The following is a 24,579-nucleotide window of genomic DNA, read 5'->3' on the forward strand; positions in this document are numbered from 1 at the left end:
ATGGCCGACAGGCGGCCATCTTGGATTTTGACCATTGAAGTTTGTTATCGCTATTTCTGAGAAAGTACTGAAGGGATCTTTCTCAAATTTTATATGTAGGTTTCCCTTGGTGCCTAGTTATGCATATTGCATTTTGGGACCGATCGGAAAACAACATGGCCGACGGGCAGCCATCTTGGATTTTGACCTTTGAAGTTTGTTATCGCTATTTCTCAAAAAGCACAGAAGGGATCTTTCTCAAATTTCATATGTAGGTTCCCCTTAGTGCCTAGTTATGCATATTGCATTTTGAGACCAATCTGAAAACAACATGGCCGACAGGCAGCCATCTTGGATTTTGACAATTGAAGTTTGTTATCGCTATTTCTGTAAAAGTACTGAAGGGATCTTTTTCATATTTGTTTTTTAGGTTCCCCTTGGTGCTTAGTTATGCATATAGCATTTTGAGACCAATCGGAAAACAACATGGCCGACAGGCAGCCATCTTGGATTTTGACCATTAAAGTTTGTTATTGCCATTTCTGAGAAAGTACTGAAGGGATCTTTCTCAAATTTCATATGTAGGTTCCCCTTGGTGCCTAGTAATGCATATCGCATTTTGGGACTGATCGGAAAACAACATGGCCGACAGGCAGCCATCTTGGATTTTGACCATAGAAGTTTGTTATCGCTATTTCTGAGAAAGTTTTGATTGGATCTTTCTCCAATTTCATATGTAGGTTCCCCTTGGTGCCTAGTTATGCATATTGCATTTTGAGACCAATCAGAAAACAACATGGCCGACAGGCAGCCATCTTGGATTTCGAAAATTGAAACTGGTTATCACTATTACTAAGAAACTAATGAAGGGATCTTCCTGAAATTTCATATGTAGGTTCCCCCAGGTGCCTAGTTATGCATATTGCATTTTGAGACCAATCGGAAAACAACATGGCCGACAAGCAGCCATCTTGGATTTTGACAATTGAAGTTTGTTATCACTATTTCTCAGAAAGCACTGAAGGAATCTTTCTCAAATTCCATATATATAGGTTCCCCTTGGTGCCTAAATCTTAAATTTTATATATAGGTTTCCCTTGTTTGAAAAGTACTAGAGGTTTCTTCTGAGTTTACACAGATTAGTAAGACTTAGAAGAAGAGAAAAGTAGAGAAAAGATCAATCTGACATGGAACCTATGAAGAACATTCAATGGTGGGCGCCAAGATCCCTCTGGGATCTCTTGTTTATATAAAAATCTCTATGATATTTCCAGTTTTTGAAATTGTTCTAAAACAAAACAGTATGAATATAAAGAAATTACAGTGACAGTGAAATAAGAAGTATTGGATAATAAGATGTCCCTTTGGTGGTCAGGTCATGTAGTGTTGCCTTCAAACATCCTAATTTTGTTTCAGCTCATTTACGAATTACTGATATGGAACTGAAATTTGTTAAGTATAGTTGTTGAATGATAATATGCAGGACAAGCTGTGATTTGGTTATGGTCAATTTATTTTCTAGAGATGAAGTGATTCTTTCAGAAATAGTATTACCAAAATTTTTTAACAGAATTGTAGAAAAATACAAATGATATACATAGATACTGTATTTCAGACCATAAGAAAAATATGCAGATAGAAATTCAAAAAGGTGACAGCAAAATCGTGAAATACATTATGTTTCTGTGATTTTGACCTAAGATGACAGTGCAAGGTTGTGAGATTACCTAACCACCCATCAAAGTCATGGATTGATCTATGTAATCATGTAACCTAGTAATCACTCGCAGTATCTCAAAATATTTTTGTTGATTAGAATGACAGCGTTTAGCATTATAGCATTATACATGTATAGAAAAAACATGAGTCGCACACACATTATCACAGGTGCTTTTAGCTCACAGCTTTCCAGGTTCTTGACTACTTTTGGAAACTTTCCATCTCACCTAGTAAGGACGTCCATCTGTCACCTAGTAATGGTGTCTGTCTGTCACCTAGTAATGGTGTCTGTCTGTCACCTAGTAAAGGTGTCTGTCTCTCACCTAGTAAGGGTTTCTGTCTCTCACCTAGTAAGGGCGTCTGTCTCTCACCTAGTAAGGGTATCTGTTTCTCACCTAGTAAGGGTATCTGTCTCTCACCTAGTAAGGGTTTCTGTCTCACCTAGTAAGGGTGTCTGTCTCTCACCTAGTAAGGGTTTCTGTCTCTCACCTAGTAAGGGTGTCTGTCTCTCACCTAGTAAGGGATGTCTGTCTCTCACCTAGTAAGGGTGTCTGTCTCTCACCTAGTAAGGGTGTCTGTCTCTCACCTAGTAAGGGTGTCTGTCTCTCACCTAGTAAGGGTGTCTGTCTCTCACCTAGTAAGGGTTTCTGTCTCTCACCTAGTAAGGGTTTCTGTCTCTCACCTAGTAAGGGTGTCTGTCTCACCTAGTAAGGGTTTCTGTCTCTCACCTAGTAAGGGTTTCTGTCTCTCACCTAGTAAGGGTGTCTGTCTCTCACCTAGTAAGGTGTCTGTCTCTCACCAAGTAAGGGTGTCTGTCTCTCACCTAGTAAGGGTTTCTGTCTCTCACCAAGTAAGGGTGTCTGTCTCTCACCTAGTAAGGGTGTCTGTCTCTCACCTAGTAATGGTGTCTGTCTCTCACCAAGTAAGGGTGTCTGTCTCTCACCTAGTAATGGTGTCTGTCTCTCACCTAGTAAGGGTTTCTGTCTCTCACCTAGGAAGGGTTTCTGTCTCTCACCTAGTAAGGGTGTCTGTCTCTCACCTAGTAAGGGTGTCTGTCTCTCACCTAGTAAGGGTGTCTGTCTCTCACCTAGTAAGGGTGTCTGTCTCTCACCTAGTAAGGGTGTCTGTCTCTCACCTAGTAAGGGTGTCTGTCTCTCACCTAGTAAGGGCGTCTGTCTCTCACCAAGTAAGGGTGTCTGTCTCTCACCTAGTAAGGGCGTCTGTCTCTCACCTAGTAAGGGTGTCTGTCTCTCACCTAGTAAGGGTGTCTGTCTCTCACCTAGTAAGGGTGTCTGTCTCTCACCAAGTAAGGGTGTCTGTCTCTCACCTAGTAAGGGCGTCTGTCTCTCACCTAGTAAGGGTTTCTGTCTCACCTAGTAAGGGTTTCTGTCTCTCACCTAGTAAGGGCGTCTATCTCTCACCTAGTAAGGGTGTCTGTCTCTCACCTAGTAAGGGCGTCTGTCTCTCACCAAGTAAGGGTGTCTGTCTCTCACCTAGTAAGGGCGTCTGTCTCTCACCTAGTAAGGGTATCTGTCTCTCACCTAGTAAGGGTGTCTGTCTCTCACCTAGTAAGGGTGTCTGTCTCTCACCTAGTAAGGGCGTCTGTCTCTCACCAAGTAAGGGTGTCTGTCTCTCACCTAGTAAGGGCGTCTGTCTCTCACCTAGTAAGGGTTTCTGTCTCACCTTGTAAGGGTTTCTGTCTCTCACCTAGTAAGGGTGTCTGTCTCTCACCTAGTAAGGGTGTCTGTCTCTCACCTAGTAAGGGTGTCTGTCTCTCACCTAGTAAGGGTATTTGTCTCTCACCTAGTAAGGGTATCTGTCTCTCACCTAGTAAGGGTGTCTGTCTCTCACCTAGTAAGGGTGTCTGTCTCTCACCTAGTAAGGGTTTCTGTCTCTCACCTAGTAAGGGTATCTGTCTCTCACCTAGTAAGGGTGTCTGTCTCTCACGTAGTAATGGTGTCTGTCTCTCACCTAGTAATGGTGTCTGTCTCTCACCTAGTAAGGGTTTCTGTCTCTCACCTAGTAAGGGTTTCTGTCTCTCACCTGGAATTTATTTAATCGGTGCTAGATGTAGATTTCATTTTGCTATTATTATATGCTGATATTAATTGATTTTGTTCGTAACCAAACTTGTGCATGTTTATATCGCTAGCAGTATAAAGGCCTTGGGAGAATTTGTTTTTTCCAACCCAATTTGAAGTACTATGTGTTTTATAATGTGTTTTAACAAAGATTTGTGATTCAGTTGAGTCCTGTTGTAATTGTTAATATGCCTTTTCCTCCACATAATTGTAAAAATCTTTAATGAATTTTCCAAATCAACAGCATGGAATGTCACTGGATTCGCGCGACAATGTACTGGTCTGGCATAAGGGATTTAATATGGTATTTTGGTGACAAGATGTTGTACCTTATGATGGTACTACCTTATTTCTTGACGGAAGAGTATGTGAGATCGGATTCTCTCTTCACTTTAATTAATTACATTGTCCTGATCAAGCAAATGTGGCTGGGATGGCAACTGGAGAGTGCTGAATACTTATCGTATGCTTACACAAGCTACAAAAGGGTCAAGGTCAGTGTTGGTGTGTTTTAACCTAAATCTAATATGAATCAAGGTCAAGCTAATTGTTGTTTGAAGGTAAAGGTCAATGATTTATATTGTAGTCTAAGTTAAGGTCAAGGTCATTGTTTTTACCTAAATCTAGCTTAAATCAAGGTCAAGGTCAGTGTTTGTATATTGTAACTTTAAGGTAAAGGTCAATGATTTATATTGTAGTCTAAATTAAGGTCAAGGTCATTATTTCTACCTAAATCCCACTTAACTCAAGGTCAAGTTCAGTGTTTGTATATCTATTTCGAGGATATATTATTTATATATCCATCAGCAATATGGTACCACATATCGCCTAATTTTGTTTAACCCTTGTTTGCTTTGTTGCTACTTCATAGCAATTAAGTCTTAACTTAGGAGCTTAAGTGCAGAAAGTTTTATTAGGAGCTTGAGTGCAGATATTTTTGTTAGGAGCTTGAGAAATATTGTTCTCCTCAATATTCATTGGCTAATGATTTATTTTCTATTGTTATCCTTCATTAGGACAATTGAGACACCTTTGGTAATAGACTTAGATCAATTAAGAGTGATGTTACGGTAAAACAACATGGAAATAGTAATTTGTTCCAGTTTTGCCATATTTTGGACCTATTATTTTTTGCATCATACTATCTCTTAACTGGTAACTCACTTTAAAGAAGTTTTGGGGTAAGTAAATTTTTGAAAGGCTTACAGGTTCATATCTATACATACACTCAGTAGAGATCTAAGAGTGATGTTATGGTGAAATACTGTGCAAATATTCTGATATGTTTTCAAATTTTGCCACTTGGACTTTTTTTCAAACGGAGGGGGGGAGGGGGGCATATAGTGTTATCTATGTCCATACAGTCTCATGCTGATGCAATATAACTAGCTAATCTCAAGAACTGCTGATGTGATCCTGACCAACTGTGTTTCAGGGTGCTGAGTGGTCATTTATGTCTTGATCATTGTTCTGTTCATTGTGTGTTGAATCTAGCCACATATTCCATTGGTGTTACATGGTGTTGTCTTTCTTGTTATCATCATGTTGGGCATGTTAGCATTTGGCTTCCCACCAGCTGGCTCAGTGGTCTGGAGGTTGGTGGTGAGATGGTGTATGTACATCCTATGTTGGCACTTGTACACCTAGAGTAGGAGGTCAGTATTTTAGCTCCGGTCCAGTTTTCTGAAATATAGATTCACACTTGCCCAGAATGTTGCTGAGCAGATGTTTGATGTTTTTTCACATAGTTTCGAAGTCTAGACCAGTCAAGTTTACTGATTGATTCAATTCAAACAAAGTCAACAAATATGTTAAAAAAAGTATTTGTCAATTGGATCGCATTGCAATAAGATATCTCTGTGTATGTAAACTAGATGGGTGACTATACTCTTTCTCATGGATAAGGTATTGCTTCAAAGAAAAATACATTTCATTAAAATATGACTAATATTTGACTTGTTTACCCTTGACCTGTGACAAATCTCGTTAAAATGTGACTGACCTTTTAATTATTGATTTTTATTTGATGTCTAAGTCATTTTCATTAATTGTTAATGGGATTTGAACTTGGATTCAAAAGAAATTACAATTCATTCTGTTATCAATTAGTGGCCATATTATGTAAATATTGTAAATAGAGGAAAGTGGCTATTACTGGTTGACCAATTCTCATATCTAATTTAGAAAAAGAAAAAAAAAGAAAAAAAAAAAGCGTTTCTATGATACGATTCTAAAAACACAAATATTTGGTCATCAGTATACACACAACTTGCTTTGGCAATATTTAGCCAATGATGCCCACTAAAAAAAATGTACTTTGTAACATACTTAATCTGGGATTCCTCTCCATGTTTATATAGCTGTCAGGACCTCAACTCTATACATGTATCACTGTTGCCTCCTTCTCAGACCTATTATTTGAAGGTTAGAATCCTTGCATTTTGCCTCTAAAGCATTTACTTCAGTCTCGATCTATTTCTCTATGATATTATCTTGTGCAAAATTGCTCTGTCTTAGAAACTAATATTGGTACTCATATGTGCTTGTAGTGAAAGTAATTCATCTAATCAGGCCATGCTTTAAGCTTAAATTTTTTTATCATGCCTACTTAACTATTTTATGTTTCAATATAGATGAGGAAACAAATAGCAATGCATAATGGTTGGATGGAGTAACATCATGGTTTTTGTTTGTTTGTTTTTGGCATGCTTTTCCAAAATTGTTGTTTTACCTGAAATGTTGTTTTATCTGAAATGTTGTTTTACCTGAAATGTTTTTTTCACCTGAGCAACAAAATATATTGGGAGAGCTGAATAAAATGCTACTTGATATACATATATATTTATATCAATCACATACTTCAGTCTTCTGGAGGATTTGACCATTTTTTTAACAATTCAAAAAAAACTTTAAAAAAACAACAAAAAACTGTTATATTTGATCTCGGCTAATTTCAAAGAAAATGAAACAAAAAGTTACAGGTGGGAAGGTGAAAATAGTGTTATTCTTATTTGGGGAAAATCGTATACATTTTTTTCTCACATAGAACATGAACACTGATGGACTTTGAAAGTAACATTGATAATGTAATACATGATATATGGAATAATTGCTGAGTGTATGGATTAAAGTCTTAAAACAAGGAGTGTTTTCTATATATGTTAATTTGTAGATGTGAAGGACGCTTTATTTGGCGATCTGCATTGATATCGGGCGAAATGATAACCTTCTGGATGTTAGGCCCACGGACTATGTATTACTGTGTGATTGTCCCAGCGGCACTGTCGGGCCGATCTTTGACCCCTAGAGAACTGTACACCTGCTTGCCTTTGCTGTATCTCCTGGCTCATAGCGTCTTTGGGGGTTTGTTCCTGGCAATACAAAACATTTCCCAATTTGTGGTTTCACAGAGGCGGTCAAAGGTAATAAACATTCAGGGAATCTGAACCGTAAGATTAGGTGTTATACACATTTTTTGATAAAAGTATTACGGAATGCTGACTGTGTCTGTCTGTCCTATAATGCTGCCCATCAACAACCTGGTTGCTTATTTTTAGCTGATCTGCCCGAAGGGCAAGTGAGCTTATGCCATGGTGCGGCGTCCGTCGTCCGTCCGTCTGTCCGGCCGTCCGGCCGTCCGGCGTCAACTTTTTCATTTAAACAACTTCTTCTCAATAACCAAGAGGCCCAGGGACTTGATATTGGGCCTGTAGCATGCTGGGATGAAGGGCTACCAATTTGGTTCAAATAAATGACCGTGACCTTCATTCAAGGTCAAATGGGTCAAATAGGCTATAATCTTCAAACGACTTCTTCTCAATAACCAAGAGGCCAAGGGACTTGATATTGGGCCTGTAGCATGCTGGGGTGAAGGAGTACCAAGTTTGTTCAAATAAATGACCTTGACCTTCATTCAAGGTCACACTGGTCAAATAGGCTATAATCTTCAAACGACTTCTTCTCAATAACCAAGAGGCCTAGGAACTTCATATTTGGCCTGTAGCATGCTGGGATGAAGGGCTACCAATTTGGTTCAAATAAATGACCTTAACCTTCATTAAAGGTTACATGGGTCGAATAGGCTATAATCTTCAAACGACTTCTTCTCAATAACCAAGAGGCCAAGGGACTTGATATTGGGCCTGTAGCATGCTGGGGTGAAGGAGTACCAAGTTTTTTTTCAAATAAATGACCTTGACCTTCATTCAAGGTCACACTGGTCAAATAGGCTATAATCTTCAAACGACTTCTTCTCAATAACCAAGAGGCCTAGGAACTTCATATTGGGCCTATAGCATGCTTGGGTGAGGGGCTACAAAGTTTGTTCAAATAAATAACCTTGACCTTCATTAAAGGTCACATGGGTCGAATAGGCTATAATCTTCAAACAACTTCTTCTCAATAACCAAGAGGCCCATGGACTTGATATTGGGCCTGTAGCATGCTGGGGTGAGGGGCTACAAAGTTTGTTCAAATAAATGACCTTGACCTTCATTCAAGGTCACATTGGTCAAATAGGCTATAATCTTCAAACGACTTCTTCTCAATAACCAAGAGGCCCAGGGACTTGATATTGGGCCTGTAGCATGCTGGGGTGAAGGGCTACAAAGTTTGTTCAAATAAATGACGTTGACCTTCATTCAAGGTCACATTGGTCAAATAGGCTATAATCTTCAAACGACTTCTTCACAATAACCAAGAGGCCCAGGTACTTGATATTGGTCCTGTAGCATGCTTGGGTGAAGGGCTACAAAGTTTGTTCAAATAAATGACGTTGACCTTCATTCAAGGTCACATGGGTCAAATAGGCTATACTCTTCAAACAACTTCTTCTCAATAACCAAGAGGCCAAGGGACTTGATATTGGGCCTGTAGCATGCTAGCGTAAAGGGCTACAAACTTTGTTCAAATAAATGACCTTGACGTTCATTAAAGGTCACATGGGTCAAATAGGCTATAATCTTCAAACGACTTCTTCTCAATAACCAAGAGGCCCAGGGACTTGATATTGGACCTGTAGCATGCTGGGGTGAAGGGCTACAAAGTTTGTTCAAATAAATGACGTTGACCTTCATTCAAGGTCATATTGGTCAAATAGGCTATATTCTTCAAATGACTTCTTCTTAATAACCAAAAGGCCCAGGGACTTGATATTGGGCCTGTAGCATGCTTGGGTGAAGGGCTACAAAGTTTGTTCAAATTAATGACCCTTGACCTACATTTAAGGTCACAGGGGTGAAATCAGCTTAAATCTGTAAACAATAATTTTGCGATAGCCAAGAGCCTCCTAGACCAGATATTAGGCCAATAAAATGCTGGAATGAAGGACTAGAAAATTTATTGATATGAATAAACCTAGCTTACTATGATAATCAGCATAGTATCTGTAGAAATGACCTCAATCAACTTCAAAGTTGCTGTAGAGCCAGGTGAGCGATACAGGCCCATTGGGCCTCTTGTAAAGAACCGGCTCTTATGAAGGTGTGTGCAAAGTTTCAAGGGCAAATTATTAAAAATGATGCAGACATGCCCTTTAAAGAATGTTTTCTTGCCAAAATTAAAAATTATACATAAATTGCAATTCAATTGTTGGCTCAAAAGGGGTCAATTTGGCTTAATTGACATGTGTGCGAAGTTTCAAGGGCAAATTATTAAAAATGATGCAGACATGCCCTTTAAAGAATGTTTTCTTGCCAAAATTAAAAATTATCCATAAATTGCAATTCAATTGTTGGGTCAAAAGGGGTCAGTTTGGCTTAATTGACATAAACAACTTCTTCTCTGAAACTAAGCAATCGATATAGCTCATACTTGACTGGTATTATCATTTTGGGTAGGGATTCAAAATTGTAAAAATGGTGGGGTTGACTCCCAGGGAGGCAGGGTCAAAAGGGGTCAATTGGTTTCTCTGAAACTAAGTCATGGATATAACTCACATTGGTGTGGTAACAATCCCTATGGGGTTGTACCCAAAGTCAATTTCATTTCATGGATTAATTGCACAATTTGGTATAAAACCTACATTTGTATGGTAGCATGGTTATGGGGTGGGTATTCAAAATTGTACGAATGTTGGGGTTAACCTCCGGGGGCTGAAGGATTGGACCAAAAGAGGTTAATTTCGCTAAATTGACATTTTTAGAATAACAATAAACCAATGTACATGTACCTATATAAAATGCTTATGATATATTGACATAGAAATACCAGCGACAAATAAACTTAAGCATCATTCTTGTTTCATATCTCATAAAACCAGGTGAGCGATACAGGCCCTCTGGGCCTCTTGTTGAAAATTTCCATGAGGGAGACTGTGCATGTTCAAAATTTAGATAAAAGTTTTTACTGATAAATGATTTGTGAAAATTTAGGGTAAAAAGGTACTGTTTCCCATCAAACCTATGGTTAAAGACTTTGTGAAAGTTTAAAGTAAATGCTACAGTGCTCTTTGTGCTCCATGTATAATCATTTGATGGTCTTTCTATGATGCCTTCAATTCAGTGTGTGAAAATGATCCTGTTTTTAATGTAAGTTGATAATATTTCATGGTTGATATTTCAATTTGTTAGGCTGAATTTTTTTCTGTGTTGATCAATACTAACAAGGATACACTAAAATCTAGAACAGGCCTAAATGGCCTGTGAGGACAAGTAAATTTCACTTTAAACAATTAGTTGATAATGTTTGTTTCACCTTTATGTATTTAATGAAATGCATGTGCAAAATGAAATCTGATTGGCTGCTTTAAGTAGGGAATCAGATTTAGTCTGATGGACCAAGATATAAAAATGATAGAATTTGCCATGAATATCGGGCGATAAATAAATGATGAGAGAATTTGCCCTGGATATCGGGCGATAATTCAATGAAATATGTACAAGGTATAAGTTTCTGTACAGAGAAGAATTTCACAGGATGAATTGATTGCATTATTATTTATTGAACAACATCAAGCTGACCCATATGAACTTGTGATTATATGGGTCAATTGTATACCAACAGGATACGAATTACTTGAATAATTCATTACATGTTATTTTAGATATACTTCAGTTACATAAGTGGTTTAATGTCCACGTATTTCGTGTTTCTAGCAGACAAAACCAGTTTGGGCCATTTTAAGTTTATAATCTGTGATTCTCTATTGAATATGTATCGGTTGTCTAGGAGACAAAACCAGTTTGCGACATTTGAACAGATTAACATCCATTTCATTACCAAATATATCATTCTAACAGACAGATATGAAGTTATATATGTTTAAAAACTTTACTTGAGGACATTGATAGAGGAAATCACCACTCCTTTATAGGTAGTAGGATTTTGTTTGTTTGGAGTACAATGTATGTTCCATGCGTTTCCTTTCTTTTCTTCTTGTCTCTGTAATATTTCTGCAACTTCTGCTTAGGCGGCAAAAAATTAACTCTTAAAGGAATATCCTTCTACACTTCTCGCTTATTTTTATATGAAAATAGTGAGTCTCTGAAACGTTTCACTTTTTTCGTACAGCTGAATGATTGATTTTGATTGATCAATTGTTCAATTAAAAGTCAAATATCTGCATTATGTAAGTCATGCTGAAATTTAGCATTCCATTCACTTTTAAATTAAAATAGATATTGAATTGATGTTAACAGGTAGAAAAAATACATTCCATTTTAGGTAATTGACAGTATGGAATAGGAATATGTGATGATAGCATGCTTTATAATCAGAACTTGTAAAATAAAAGAAAAAGTTCATTGATGTCTGTGAAAGTTATTGAATGGAAGTGTTAAGACCATGGTGTTTTTGTGAGTTAAATGAATCATGTTGTGAATGATAACACGGAGTATTTTACCCTTGCTGTAAGGGAAAGTGAAAAGGAAATTGACATGATCAAAATCATCCTGTTAGATTTTATGGTTGAATTTTGATATATTTATTATTATTATTATGATATATCTGACTTATTAGAATGGATTTCTTGACAGTCATAAAACATAAAAATATAGTAATAAGAATATGTATATATAATGTCTATATCACACCTGCTAAATGTACTTCCTCTGCCTCCTAACCATCTTTTGACCAATTAAGCAACCATTCAACCCTGCCTTTTGAACAAGTGACCTCTCAACCCTGCCTTTTGACCCAAAGGGACCTCTCAACCCTGCCCTTTGACCCATGTTGCAACCCTGTACACACGGAGTAAGAGATGTTTGCCATGATATATACTAAACCCTCCAGGTAGACTGAATCACCATTATCATGCTAGATTGCATGATGCCTGTAATATGAAGAAAAACTAATAACACAAAATTAAAAACGACTGTAATGATTTGCAGATGTCTCCATTCTGTGTTTCCTGAGCTTTGTATGTTCGGTCATTAAATGTCGTTTGTGAATTGTACTTTAACTCCTTCCAGGGTGGAGCAGCACTACATCCTTCGTCACAAGAATCTCTACCTTTTTAGTTGTCAAAACGAGTACTTGGTCAACAAACCTTTGTTTTTGTTGGTTCTGCTGTCATCTGTGCTTTTCTTCGACTACAATGTTATAGCTTCATCTGTATTCATGGGCTTATATATGGCAAACATGCTTGGCTCCATCAGCGGCTTTAAGTTGCAGCGCGGAATAATGTTGCTCAGTGAAGCTTTAGCTGTCGCCCCTCGTGTCACGGTAAGATGTCCTGGTGTAAAACCAATCATTAGTGCTAGAGTTCTATAGAATCTCCATACTGTCTCGGGGGCTCAGGTAAGGTAACGTGACATCTCCCAACAGAGCTTTCCTGATACCCAATATATAGCTTTATGATGCAGAACATGCGGAGCTTTCCTGATATCCAGATGTACCAGCGGACAATCTAAACTTTTACCTATGCAATAAAGCACAGTACTTGGCTTTCAAACTTTACCTTAATATATTGGATTTGCCTGTACAACCTTCTCAACCCGTACAGGCCAATAGATCTATGCTGAAATTTCATGCAATTTTGTAAAAAAAAAAAAAAAAAAAATACAGAACCAAAAAAAAACAAAAAAGCAGGAATGCTGCAGATTATATACCAAAACTACTATCAAATATTTGATAATCCTGTACTTTTTTTTTTAGAAACTTGTAAATCTGTTCATTAATTTATTATTAATTTATTAAGTTATTTCTTTAAAAAAGTGGGATTTGTAAGAAAAAAAATTAAACAGAATATCCACCATTAATAATTATATAGCAAACCTATAAATAAACTAAATCGTTTTGTATATTTATGGTTTAAATATTTCTATAACATCCTCAACCATATCACAAAATCCATAAAAAATGTGCCTGAAAACTGAATCACAAACTGAAATTAAATTAATATGAAAAAATAGATTAGTTTATCCCCATATACATGCAATAAAAAGTATAACATAAACCTATAACCTTCTTTACGGTCGACTGTTATTTATAGGTGGAGTCATGTTAATGGTAAACCTGTCGCTAACTAAAGAATTTATGATCAAAATATCCATATGGTATCTGAATTAGCTATATGGCTAATTAGGTGTCATGATAGTTTCAAAATTCTTAGTCTTCATTGCTACTGACTTACGAAATGGTTATCTATCCTTTTTCATCTCCAGCTCATTAAAAAAACAAAAAACACTAATATTGAATTGATCAACAGATTGGAGCTTCATTGCATTTTGCAATCGTCATCGATAGCAGGTCTCATGAGTTCGTTATGGATGTTTGGACATCGCATAGCATTTTTCACAATTGTCTTCACTACAGCCTTATTAGGCCAATCTTTGACCTCTACGGCCTTGTACACCTGCTTCGCTCTCCTCAACTTTCTCTGTGCCACTTTCATGAGCTATTGGTTCTGTGCAATTCGCGATAGCAGTGTGACAATGGTGACTATTAACCGAGTCAAGGTAAGTTTATTTTCTGACACTTCAAAAAAAAACACAATGGCACTTCTTTTGTTTGGTCTGTATAACTCTCCTATCACTCCATACTTTGATATCCCTTTACTCATTTTCCAATTCTTTTCTCATCCACTGAAAGGCCGAAAGGCTGTAATAGGGAACGCTAAACCCATTGTTGATAATAATAGAGTAGGCCATCAAATCCTTGTATACCAAACCACTAGGCTCAATACTTAATTTCAATGGATATTTCAACAACAGAAAATAAAAACAAAAACATTTTTTTTTTTAAAACATCTAAAAATTGTAATATGTTGTATCAAAATAAACCATAAATTTCAAGATTGTGTTATATTTAGGAGTCTTCACTATAAAAAATGGTACAGGTATAGCAAAGAAAAATATTGTTAAATGATCAAGAATGAGAAGCTAAATTGTAACACTACAAATTAAATATATATAAAAAAGGTTTACCTTCACACAAACAGTATAACTAACAATGTAATTGGGTGTTGCTTGCCTCTTTGTCAAACCCTGACTGACTGTGTGAGCGAAAACCGTGTTTATCTGTACGTGTATGTGACGAAATGGTAACTGTATTCTCCCTTGAATGGACATTTTGTCTTATCGACATAGACTTTATACACACTCTACCAAATAGGCTACTATTTAGCTTTCAACTCCCATCATCCACTTCAACAAAAACTGAGTTGTGCGCACACTCCTTGACAGATGCCACAACATATCATAACGGAACAGGATGACAGACGCAGAAGAACAACATATCAAAGTTGCCCAAAATCGTTGTGGCTACCCCGATTGGTCGATCAACAAAGTTAAAAGAGCGATACAAAAAACTACAGAAAAAAAAAACCAAAAAAACAAAAGCGGAAAAGAAAAGATCCTAATCAAACCATATACAAACGCTTGGTTACTATCTCTTATGTAAGGAACAAAACATAATATCATTACCCCAATCAGACCATTAACATCACTCAGACAGTTACTAGTACACCGAAAGACAAGACTGACATTCAGGACAAAACAGGGGGAGTTTACTTAATCCCATGCAAGAACTGTCAGCTTTCATAGATAGGAGAAACAGAGAAATCGACAGAAAAATCTGAACATGCTTGAAAGAATAAAAAAAATTGTGGAAAGAATAAGCAACACCACTACTTTCACCCAAAACACACGAAAGACATCTACAACCCAGTACAACAAATCAGCATTAACAGACCATGCTAACACCCACAATCATATCATCAATTGGGATAATGCTTAAGTAGTTGAGAAAGAACAAAACACAAAATAAACAAATCAAAGAAGCCATCAAGATGAGGAAAACCAAAAAACATGAATAGAGATGAGGGGGCCCACCAATTAAGTCACCTTCATGACCCATTACTGACCAAAGGGGCACAGAGGAATATGTCAATGCCCAATCAACAAATTCAGTATTGTGTGTATATACACTATGTCGAAAGACGAAATGTCATCGTCGAGTGATGATATAGTTACCCGTTTTGTCACATAGAAGTACAGGTAAATATGATTTTCGCTCACACATTGTTATGTATAATGTCTGTATAAAGATCAACCTTGTTTATAACTCCATTGCCCAAAACAGTATCTTTTGTTGTAACCAGAACGTTGCCTATCTGTATAATAATCAACCCACACCTATCTAATGATTCTGTCTGCTTACAGTGGCTGTATCCTATAAAAACTGTAATATCCACCATTTCTATTTATTATGTGACCTTGACCTTTAACCTAGAGATATTGTCCTGATCCTTATTTCTTATATTGATATTTAGCTTGGATGTTCATATTTCAGGATTTTAATGTTGCCTGGTTTCCATAGTTGTTATGTAGCAAAATTGACTTGCATATATTAGCTGTACAAAGTGTGAATTGGTAAATATTACCAACTCATAGTCTCTGTACTCAACTTATCTGCATCCTATTGTGGAATTTGTGGCATGGTGATGAGACTATTGGGGAATTTGTGTCATGGTGATGAGACTATTGTGGAATTTGTGCCATGGTGATGAGACTATTTGGGGAATTTGTGTCATGGTGATGAGACTATTGTGGAATTTGTGTCATGGTGATGAGACTATTTGGGAATTTGTGTCATGGTGATGTGACTAGGAATTTGTGCCATGGTGATGAGACTATTTGGGGAATTTGTGTATGGTGATGAGACTATTGTGGAATTTGTGTCATGGTGATTAGACTATTTGGGAATTTGTGTCATGGTGATGAGACTATTGTGGAATTTGTATCATGGTGATGAGACTATTTGGGGAATTTGTGTATGGTGATGAGACTATTTTGGGAATTTGTGTATGGTGATGAGACTATTGTGGAATTTGTGTCATGGTGATTAGACTATTTGGGGAATTTGTGTATGGTGATGAGACTATTTTGGGAATTTGTGTATGGTGATGAGACTATTGTGGAATTTGTGTCATGGTGATTAGACTATTTGGGGAATTTGTGTCATGGTGATGAGACTATTGTGGAATTTGTGTCATGGTGATTAGACTATTTGGGGAATTTGTGTATGGTGATGAGACTATTTGGGGAATTTGTGTCATGGTGATGAGACTATTGTGGAATTTGTGTCATGGTGATGAGACTATTTGGGGAATTTGTGTATGGTGATGAGACTATTTGGGGAATTTGTGTCATGGTGATGAGACTATTTGGGAATTTGTGTCATGGTGATGAGACTATTGTGGAATTTGTATCATGGTGATGAGACTATTTGGGGAATTTGTGTCATGGTGATGAGACTATTTGGGGAATTTGTGTATGGTGATGAGACTATTTGGGGAATTTGTGTCATGGTGATGAGACTATTTGGGGAATTTGTGTCATGGTGATGTGACTATTTGGGGAATTTGTGTCATGGTGATGAGACTATTTGGGGAATTTGTGTCATGGTGATGTGACTATTTGGGGAATTTGTGTCATGGTGATTAGACTATTTGGGGAATTTGTGTATGGTGATGAGACTATTTGGGGAATTTGTGTCATGGTGATGAGACTATTTGGGGAATTTGTGTATGGTGATGAGACTATTTGGGGAATTTGTGTCATGGTGATGTGACTATTTGGGGAATTTGTGTCATGGTGATTAGACTATTTGGGGAATTTGTGTATGGTGATGAGACTATTTGGGGAATTTGTGTCATGGTGATGTGACTATTTGGGGAATTTGTGTCATGGTGATTAGACTATTTGGGGAATTTGTGTATGGTGATGAGACTATTGGGGAATTTGTGTATGGTGATGAGACTATTTGGGGAATTTGTGTATGGTGATGGACCTATTTGGGAATTTGTGTCATGGTGATTAGACTATTTGGGGAATTTGTGTATGGTGATGAGACTATTTGGGGAATTTGTGTATGGTGATGAGACTATTTGGGGAATTTGTGTCATGGTGATGTGACTATTTGGGGAATTTGTGTATGGTGATGAGACTATTTGGGAATTTGTGTATGGTGATGAAACTATTTGGGAATTTGTGTCATGGTGATGAGACTATTTGGGAATTTGTTTGTTCCTTTTCACAACATGGTCATGAAGCCTTCATTTCCATTAGTTCTGCTTCTCTCAGTGCTAATAATGACTGCAATGTTTTAGCTTTGTTTGTATGTATTTAAATATGACATAATACTTGGTTCCATAACTGGTTGTAAAATAAACTGTAGGATAACATGTCTGAGAGAGGTATTGGCAAATTCATCATGTTTGATTGGCAGTAATGCTGTCTTGAGCAAAATTAAACTAAATGTGCTGGACTTTTAACATGCTTGTCCTGCTTTTTCCTAATTTATAGCATTTGTGGCTTACAAAGAATAGCTCCTGATGCTTCCTTACAGACTGATAATATTTCCTTAGCTTTACTTTAGAGCTTGTTTTATGACCTAGAGCTTTTATCCAGCTGTCCCTTTGATGGAAAGTCATAACCAGTAACACTCTTACAGTTGAATTTTATTTCACAAAGTTGTAAATGTATTCAAGTTTTATACTTATAAAAGAAACATTATGGTAATCTTTCATCTTTATGATGGAAATTTTGAATTTCAGAAAAGAAAAGTACCTTCTGATGAAGCAAAAATATTTGTGCTCATGCAGCATGCAGAATGAGTTTACGTTTGGCAAACTTGCTCTGTTGGCCTTGCTTCATACAGCAGGTCTCTGATGGTTTTGTTCCAAAGGTCTCCTCAGTCTTCCTTGTCTTCATCTTATCCAACCTGCTTGGCAAGATCAGTGGCCTTAACCTGCAATTTGGCCTTTTGTATGGCAGTTCTTTTTTCATAACTGTAGCGCGTATTTGGGTAAGACAACCATTTTGTTGCTATGTGACAAACATCTCATCTATCCAAGAATATTTCATGTCTCTTTCAATGTTTACAATATAGGACGAACACATTTCATCTAACCTTCATAAAATCTGCTAATGTTATCATCATTACTACTGTGTAAATTTGGATGGTAATTGGTCAAGGTAATAGGTCACAATTGATCATTTTGAAATTTTGAAACCAAGGACAGATTTAGTTCATATTCACACCATAATATCACACAATTAAGTTCTACACTTGAGTAGATTTTGATGTCATTTGTCAAGGTAAAAGGTCACACAACTACTTTTGAAAAAAAAGAAAAACATGTATAGAAGATATCCCATCAAAGTTTATACCTGATAAGATTTTGGTGGTCATTGGTCAAGGTCAAAGGACATACATGACCACTTTTGAAATAAAACAAAACTTGTGTCGAAGATATCTTTTGTACATATGGAAACATTAATAAGATTTAGGTGGCCATTGGTCAAGGTCAAAGGTCACACTTAAATATAAAAATAACTTCCGTACAGAATAATTTCTCTTGAGCCCCTGGACAGATTTAATATATATTAGGAATAACATACATCATAACATGAAATTCTACACCTGATTAGATTTTGGTAGCCGTTGGTCAAGATAACAGGACAAAGGCATGCTCTTGACCACTTTGAAAATGCTGGTATATATGTGCATATGCTATGTCATGAACCTCTGGACAGATTTATTTTATTGGTGAGTAAGGCATGGGTCTATTGAACCTACTCTCACTTTGCTTTAATTGAAATAAAGGGAACGTCTTTTTTTCAGGTTCAATAGATTTTATTTTTTTAAACCAAAACAGAAAAGATACACAATTGTCCTCTTACAAGAGGGCTACCATTTGCCATACTTCGTTCAAACATATCATACATATCGTTTTTACCATTCGCTGATCATATAACAACATGCAAAAAAAAATATTGTCCTCTCATCCAATATTCACACTCTTAAAGGGTATGTCAATGCTGGGGACTGATGGATGAGATGTTAAAATGAAAATAAGAATTGATCATAACAAGAGTATCATGATTAGATGATGGTATATGAATAAATGGATTAAACATGTGTAATGTATGTCCATCCTGAAAATGTCTTTTGCTTGAGCAGATCTTATAAGTATGAAGCCTTTATAATCTTTATGCAAATGTCACCTCAATCAATGACTAGTTGTTCTTTTTCAGGCGGGTTTTTAATTCATGACATATTTTCATCTGCTTGGTTGTGACTTGTTCTACTTCTTAATTTCCATCAGATTGATTTTGACTGATTTTTAAGGTGTTTCTGGGCTTTTTTGGTCCGTTGATGGGCCTGTTAATGGGCCCCATTTCCATTGAAATTATTTCATATTTTAGCCAAATCCCCAAAATTTGCAGCTTATTCCTGAAAAAATCCACCTTATTTTCTTCCCAAATTGAGACAAAAAGGCCCTATCCCAAACCAGTTAGAAAAAGCCCTGTGTTTGTGTAATATAGATCAACAAGTGTTCCTTTGGTTTTTTTGGCTAGTCTGAAGTTGGCATAGATACTGTCAACTTCCTGATTTTCGAATGGGTTCATTTGAACCCTATGTAATAGGAATAACTCATAATATTGTATTGAACAGGTGCTCTCTGTAAGTATGTTATTGTACTGAACAGGTGCTCTCTGTTAGTGTGTTATTGTACTGAACAGGTGCTCTCTGTTAGTGTGTTATTGTACTGAACAGGTGCTCTCTGTTAGTGTGTTATTGTACTGAACAGGTGCTCTCTGTTAGTGTGTTATTGTACTGAACAGGTGCTCTCTGTTAGTGTGTTATTGTACTGAACAGGTGCTCTCTGTTAGTGTGTTATTGTACTGAACAGGTGCTCTCTGTTATTGTGTTATTGTACTGAACAGGTGCTCTCTGTTAGTGTGTTATTGGACGGAACAGGTGCTCTCTGTTAGTGTGTTATTGTACTGAACAGGTGCTGTCTGTTAGTGTGTTATTGTACTGAACAGGTGCTCTCTGTTAGTGTGTTATTGTACTGAACAGGTGCTCTCTGTTAGTGTGTTATTGTACTGAACAGGTGCTGTCTGTTAGTGTGTTATTGTACTGAACAGGTGCTCTCTGTTAGTGTGTTATTGTACTGAACAGGTGCGCTCTGTTATTGTGTTATTGTACTGAACAGGTGCTCTCTGTTAGTGTGTTATTGTACTGAACAGGTGCTCTCTGTTATTGTGTTATTGTACTGAACAGGTGCTCTCTGTTAGTGTGTTATTGGACTGAACAGGTGCTCTCTGTTAGTGTGTTATTGTACTGAACAGGTGCTCTCTGTTAGTGTGTTATTGTATTGAACAGGTGCTCTCTGTTAGTGTGTTATTGTACTGAACAGGTGCTCTCTTAGTGTGTTATTGTACTGAACAGGTGCTATATTTTAGTGTGTTATTGTACTGAACAGGTGCTCTCTGTTAGTATGTTATTGTACTGAACAGGTGCTCTCTTAGTGTGTTATTGTACTGAACAGGTGTTCTCTGTTTGTGTGTTATTGTACTGAACAGGTGTTCTCTGTTTGTGTGTTATTGTACTGAACAGGTGTTCTCTGTTTGTGTGTTATTGTACTGAACAGGTGTTCTCTGTTAGTGTGTTATTGTACTGAACAGGTGCTCTCTGTTAGTGTGTTATTGTACTGAACAGGTGTTCTCTGTTAGTGTAGCATTGTCTCATGGGCTGTTTACTCTTTGTATCCTGTCCACACTTAAACCATACTGGATGTTGTTATTTCTCCAGAAGAATGGGATGCATATTTCGCCAGTTTCATATTTTGATTTGATCCCCTTGTTAATACTCGAGCATGTTCAGTTTCGAGCTGGAAAAGCAAAATGACTATTGGCCTGACAGGTGGCCATCTGCTCAATTTTAATTTTGATTGTTTAAGTTTGTTATCACTATTTCACAGAAAATACTGAATTGATTTATCTCAAAATGTAATGGATTGGTTCCCCTTGGTCACTGTAAGATGAAATATCAATAGATATGTTTAAATTCAGGTGACTGTTACAGTCCTTAATGAACCTTTTGTATGGTGGAAAGGTGAGAATTTGATCACTAGTATATAGGACACATTGTAACAAACTGTACAGGACTGATGGGACTCTTGGATCATTAGATATGTTAGTGTACAGAACACATGATAACAGTCTATACAGGTCTGATGGGACTCTTGGATCATTAGATATGTTAGTGTTAACACAATAAATGATAACAGTCTATACAGGTCTGATGGGACTCTTGGTTCGTTAGATATGTACTGTACAGAACACATGATAACAGTCTATACAGGTCTGATGGGTATCTTGGATCATTAGATATGTTAGTGTTAACACAATAAATGATAACAGTCTATACAGGTCTGATGGGACTCTTGGTTCGTTAGATATGTACTGTACAGAACACATGATAACAGTCTATACAGGTCTGATGGGTATCTTGGATTGTTAGATATGTTCTGTACAGAACACATGATAACAGTCTATACAGGACTGTTGGGACTCTTAGTGGATCGTTAGATATGTTAGTGTTAACACAATAAATGATAACAGTCTATACAGGTCTGATGGGACTCTTGGATCATTAGATATGTTAGTGTTAACACAATAAATGATAACAGTCTATACAGGTCTGATGGGACTCTTGGTTCGTTAGATATGTACTGTACAGAACACATGATAACAGTCTATACAGGTCTGATGGGTATCTTGGATTGTTAGATATGTTAGTGTTAACACAATAAATGATAACAGTCTATACAGGTCTGATGGGACTCTTGGATCGTTAGATATGTACTGTACAGAACACATGACTCACATGTCTTATACAGGTACTGATGGGTACTCTTGGCTTGTTAGATATGTGCATGTTAACACAACTACATGATAACAGTCTATACCAGGTCTGAGGGACTCTTGGATCGTTAGAATATGTTAGTGTACAAACAACATGATAACAGTCTCTACAGGTCTGTCTGGGACTTAGTGGATCGTTAGATATGTTAAGTGTACAGAAAACTGATAACAGGTCTATTAAGTCTGAGGGTCTTGGATCGTTAGATATGTTAGTGTACAGAACACATGATAACAGTCTATACAGGACTGATGGGACTCTTGAATCGTTAGATATGTACTGTACAGAACACATGATAACAGTCTTATACAGGACTGATGGGACTCTTGAATCATTAGATATATATTCTGTACAGAACACATGATTACAGTCGTATACAGGACTGATGGGACTCTTGGATCATTAGATATATATTCTGTACAGAACACATGATAACAGTCTTATACAGGACTGATGGGACTCTTGGATCGTTAGATATGTCAGTTAACAAAACACATGATAACAGTCTATACAGGTCTGATGGGACTCTTGGATCGTTAGATATGTTAGTGTACAGAACACATGATAACAGTCTATACAGGTCTGATGGGACTCTTGGATCGTTAGATATGTTAGTGTACAGAACACATGATAACAGTCTATACAGGACTGATGGGACTCTTGAATCATTAGATCTGTATTTATTTGTGTATTTTATTTGTAACCAGATCATCTGACTGCACTTTTAGACTGGATTGACTGTGGTTCGTGTTTGGGCTAAGGGTTCTATGACCTGACAGATTTATATATCATTTCTGGAGATATTGGTTTTGTAATTCAAGTTGTACAAGGTCTTCAGGAAGATGTGAAATATTTGATAGATTAGTGCCATTATTTGTAAAATATTAAATGGTTGTTAATTAAGTCTTTATATCGAACATGTGAACTTACATTTGAACATTACTTTATACTTTTGTATGTGAAATAAGTTCATTAACCATAAAAGAATAAGAATTAATTTCTTTTTCAAAATGTTATAAGAAAGTTCATGGAATTTATATAACTTTCTATGATTAAATTGTATAATTTTATAATGTATATTGATGGATAAATTCCAATTCAATCAATTTTATTAACTGAGTGGACTTTTAATTCTGTTAATTGTATCAGCAATGTTCATTATTCGTTGTTTGTGTTATAGATAAGATTCTCTTTTGTTTAGAAATTCCTTCTTCTTGATGAGCTGACACCGGAGAAACCTGTAATGGGCATCCGTCCACAGATTAGAGATTGCATGGTCAAAATCGATAACGTAACAGCCAAATGGGACGAGGTAAAATTTATGAATACAGTCAAACCTGCTCAAACGACTGCCTGTATATGACAACCGCCTGTCTATAACGACCGATTTCAAGATTCCCTGTGATATTTTACTATATAACGACCCTCTGTATAGCGACCACCTGTCTAATGTGACTAAGGACATGTACATCTTTATACATATATTAGAGGAATGTTACACTTCTTTTTTTATTACTTTCATTATGTGAAAGCTCATAATCTCTAGGAAGAGGTTCAGAAATTGTTTTGAAAATTTAATCATTTATTTTACTACTTTAAACATTTGACCAAAGATTCCTGACAAACAATTTCAGCCAAATCATGGAGTCTGATATGAATTATTTGTATAATTCCTGTAGAAAATTGAGCAGCCAACATTGAAGAATATCTCCGTAGAAGTGGGACATGGAAAACTCCTGGCGGTCATAGGTCCAGTGGGGGCTGGCAAGGTAAGAAGGAGGAAATTCATGTGTGTGGATCAAACAAAAAAATCTAACCAAAATGGTTCAGTGAATTAGGACCAATGCTTTGCCTGTGTACATAGATCCTTCCAATATGGAGAAAAATGTATTTAATGATTTCCAGCAAAATGAAAGTGTTTATATATTATATAATTAATTCTGTAATTTTGTTATGGAAACAGTGTGAACTATATCACTGCTATCTTTAAGGATATATTTCACAAGTTAAAGACTGTCCAAGAGTAAATGGTGACAAGCTGTATTGTTACTTGCTAAATGTCATCACTTTTCTCTCATCCAGATGTTTCCTATTTTCCTAATAATTCTCCATACAGATCAAGAATTACCAGATTTGAATTTGCTTCCACTATTATGAAAACTCGAGAAATGTCACCTTTTCCATGAGGTGCAGCTGGTTTGAGTAAAACTTCTTATCTTAGTTGGATTGTTCCAACTTTAAATAGGTGTATACTTTTGTACTTGAAAAACATCGCCTTCAAGAACGAGGATTTTGTTTTTTTCGAGGCTATTAATGTTTTTGCTGTATTTTCAGTCTTCATTGCTTATGAGCGTTCTTAAGGAAATTCCACTATCAGAGGGCAAGGTGACAGTCAAAGGTCGTATTGCATATGTATCCCAGCAGGCCTGGGTATTCTCAGCAAGTCTACGACAAAATATTGTATTTGGGAATGCGTTTGATAGCAAGAAGTACAACAGAGTTCTGAAGGCATGCGCTCTCCACAAGGTAGGTGTTGAATACCAAACAGAAGTAAAGAGACTTTAAGTACCAAATTGAGTTATCAAAATATGGCAATTTTCAGATCTGTTTTAATCAAAATTCATGATTGAGCTACTTTTTCCAT

At 36.7% G+C, this 24,579-nt stretch overlaps 1 protein-coding gene across 3 annotated transcripts in view; it reads left to right on the forward strand.

The window, feature by feature from the left end:
• LOC117342887 (multidrug resistance-associated protein 4-like) overlaps window positions 1-24,579 on the forward strand; it is a 151,449-nt gene that overhangs the window by 108,624 nt on the left and 18,246 nt on the right. For 2 of the 3 annotated variants that reach the window (XM_033905174.1, XM_033905175.1), the window contains exons 9-11: window positions 23,137-23,247; window positions 23,615-23,704; window positions 24,270-24,461. In XM_033905174.1, coding sequence (XP_033761065.1) covers window positions 23,137-23,247; window positions 23,615-23,704; window positions 24,270-24,461 — 393 coding nt within the window. Of the gene's footprint in view, window positions 1-6,951; window positions 7,202-23,136; window positions 23,248-23,614; window positions 23,705-24,269; window positions 24,462-24,579 lie in introns of all 3 variants that reach the window. The other variant, XM_033905177.1, reaches the window with a different exon arrangement.

The sequence above is a fragment of the Pecten maximus genome, chromosome 14 (assembly GCF_902652985.1).
Source record: "Pecten maximus chromosome 14, xPecMax1.1, whole genome shotgun sequence".
NCBI classification, from domain to species: Eukaryota; Metazoa; Mollusca; class Bivalvia; order Pectinida; family Pectinidae; genus Pecten; species Pecten maximus.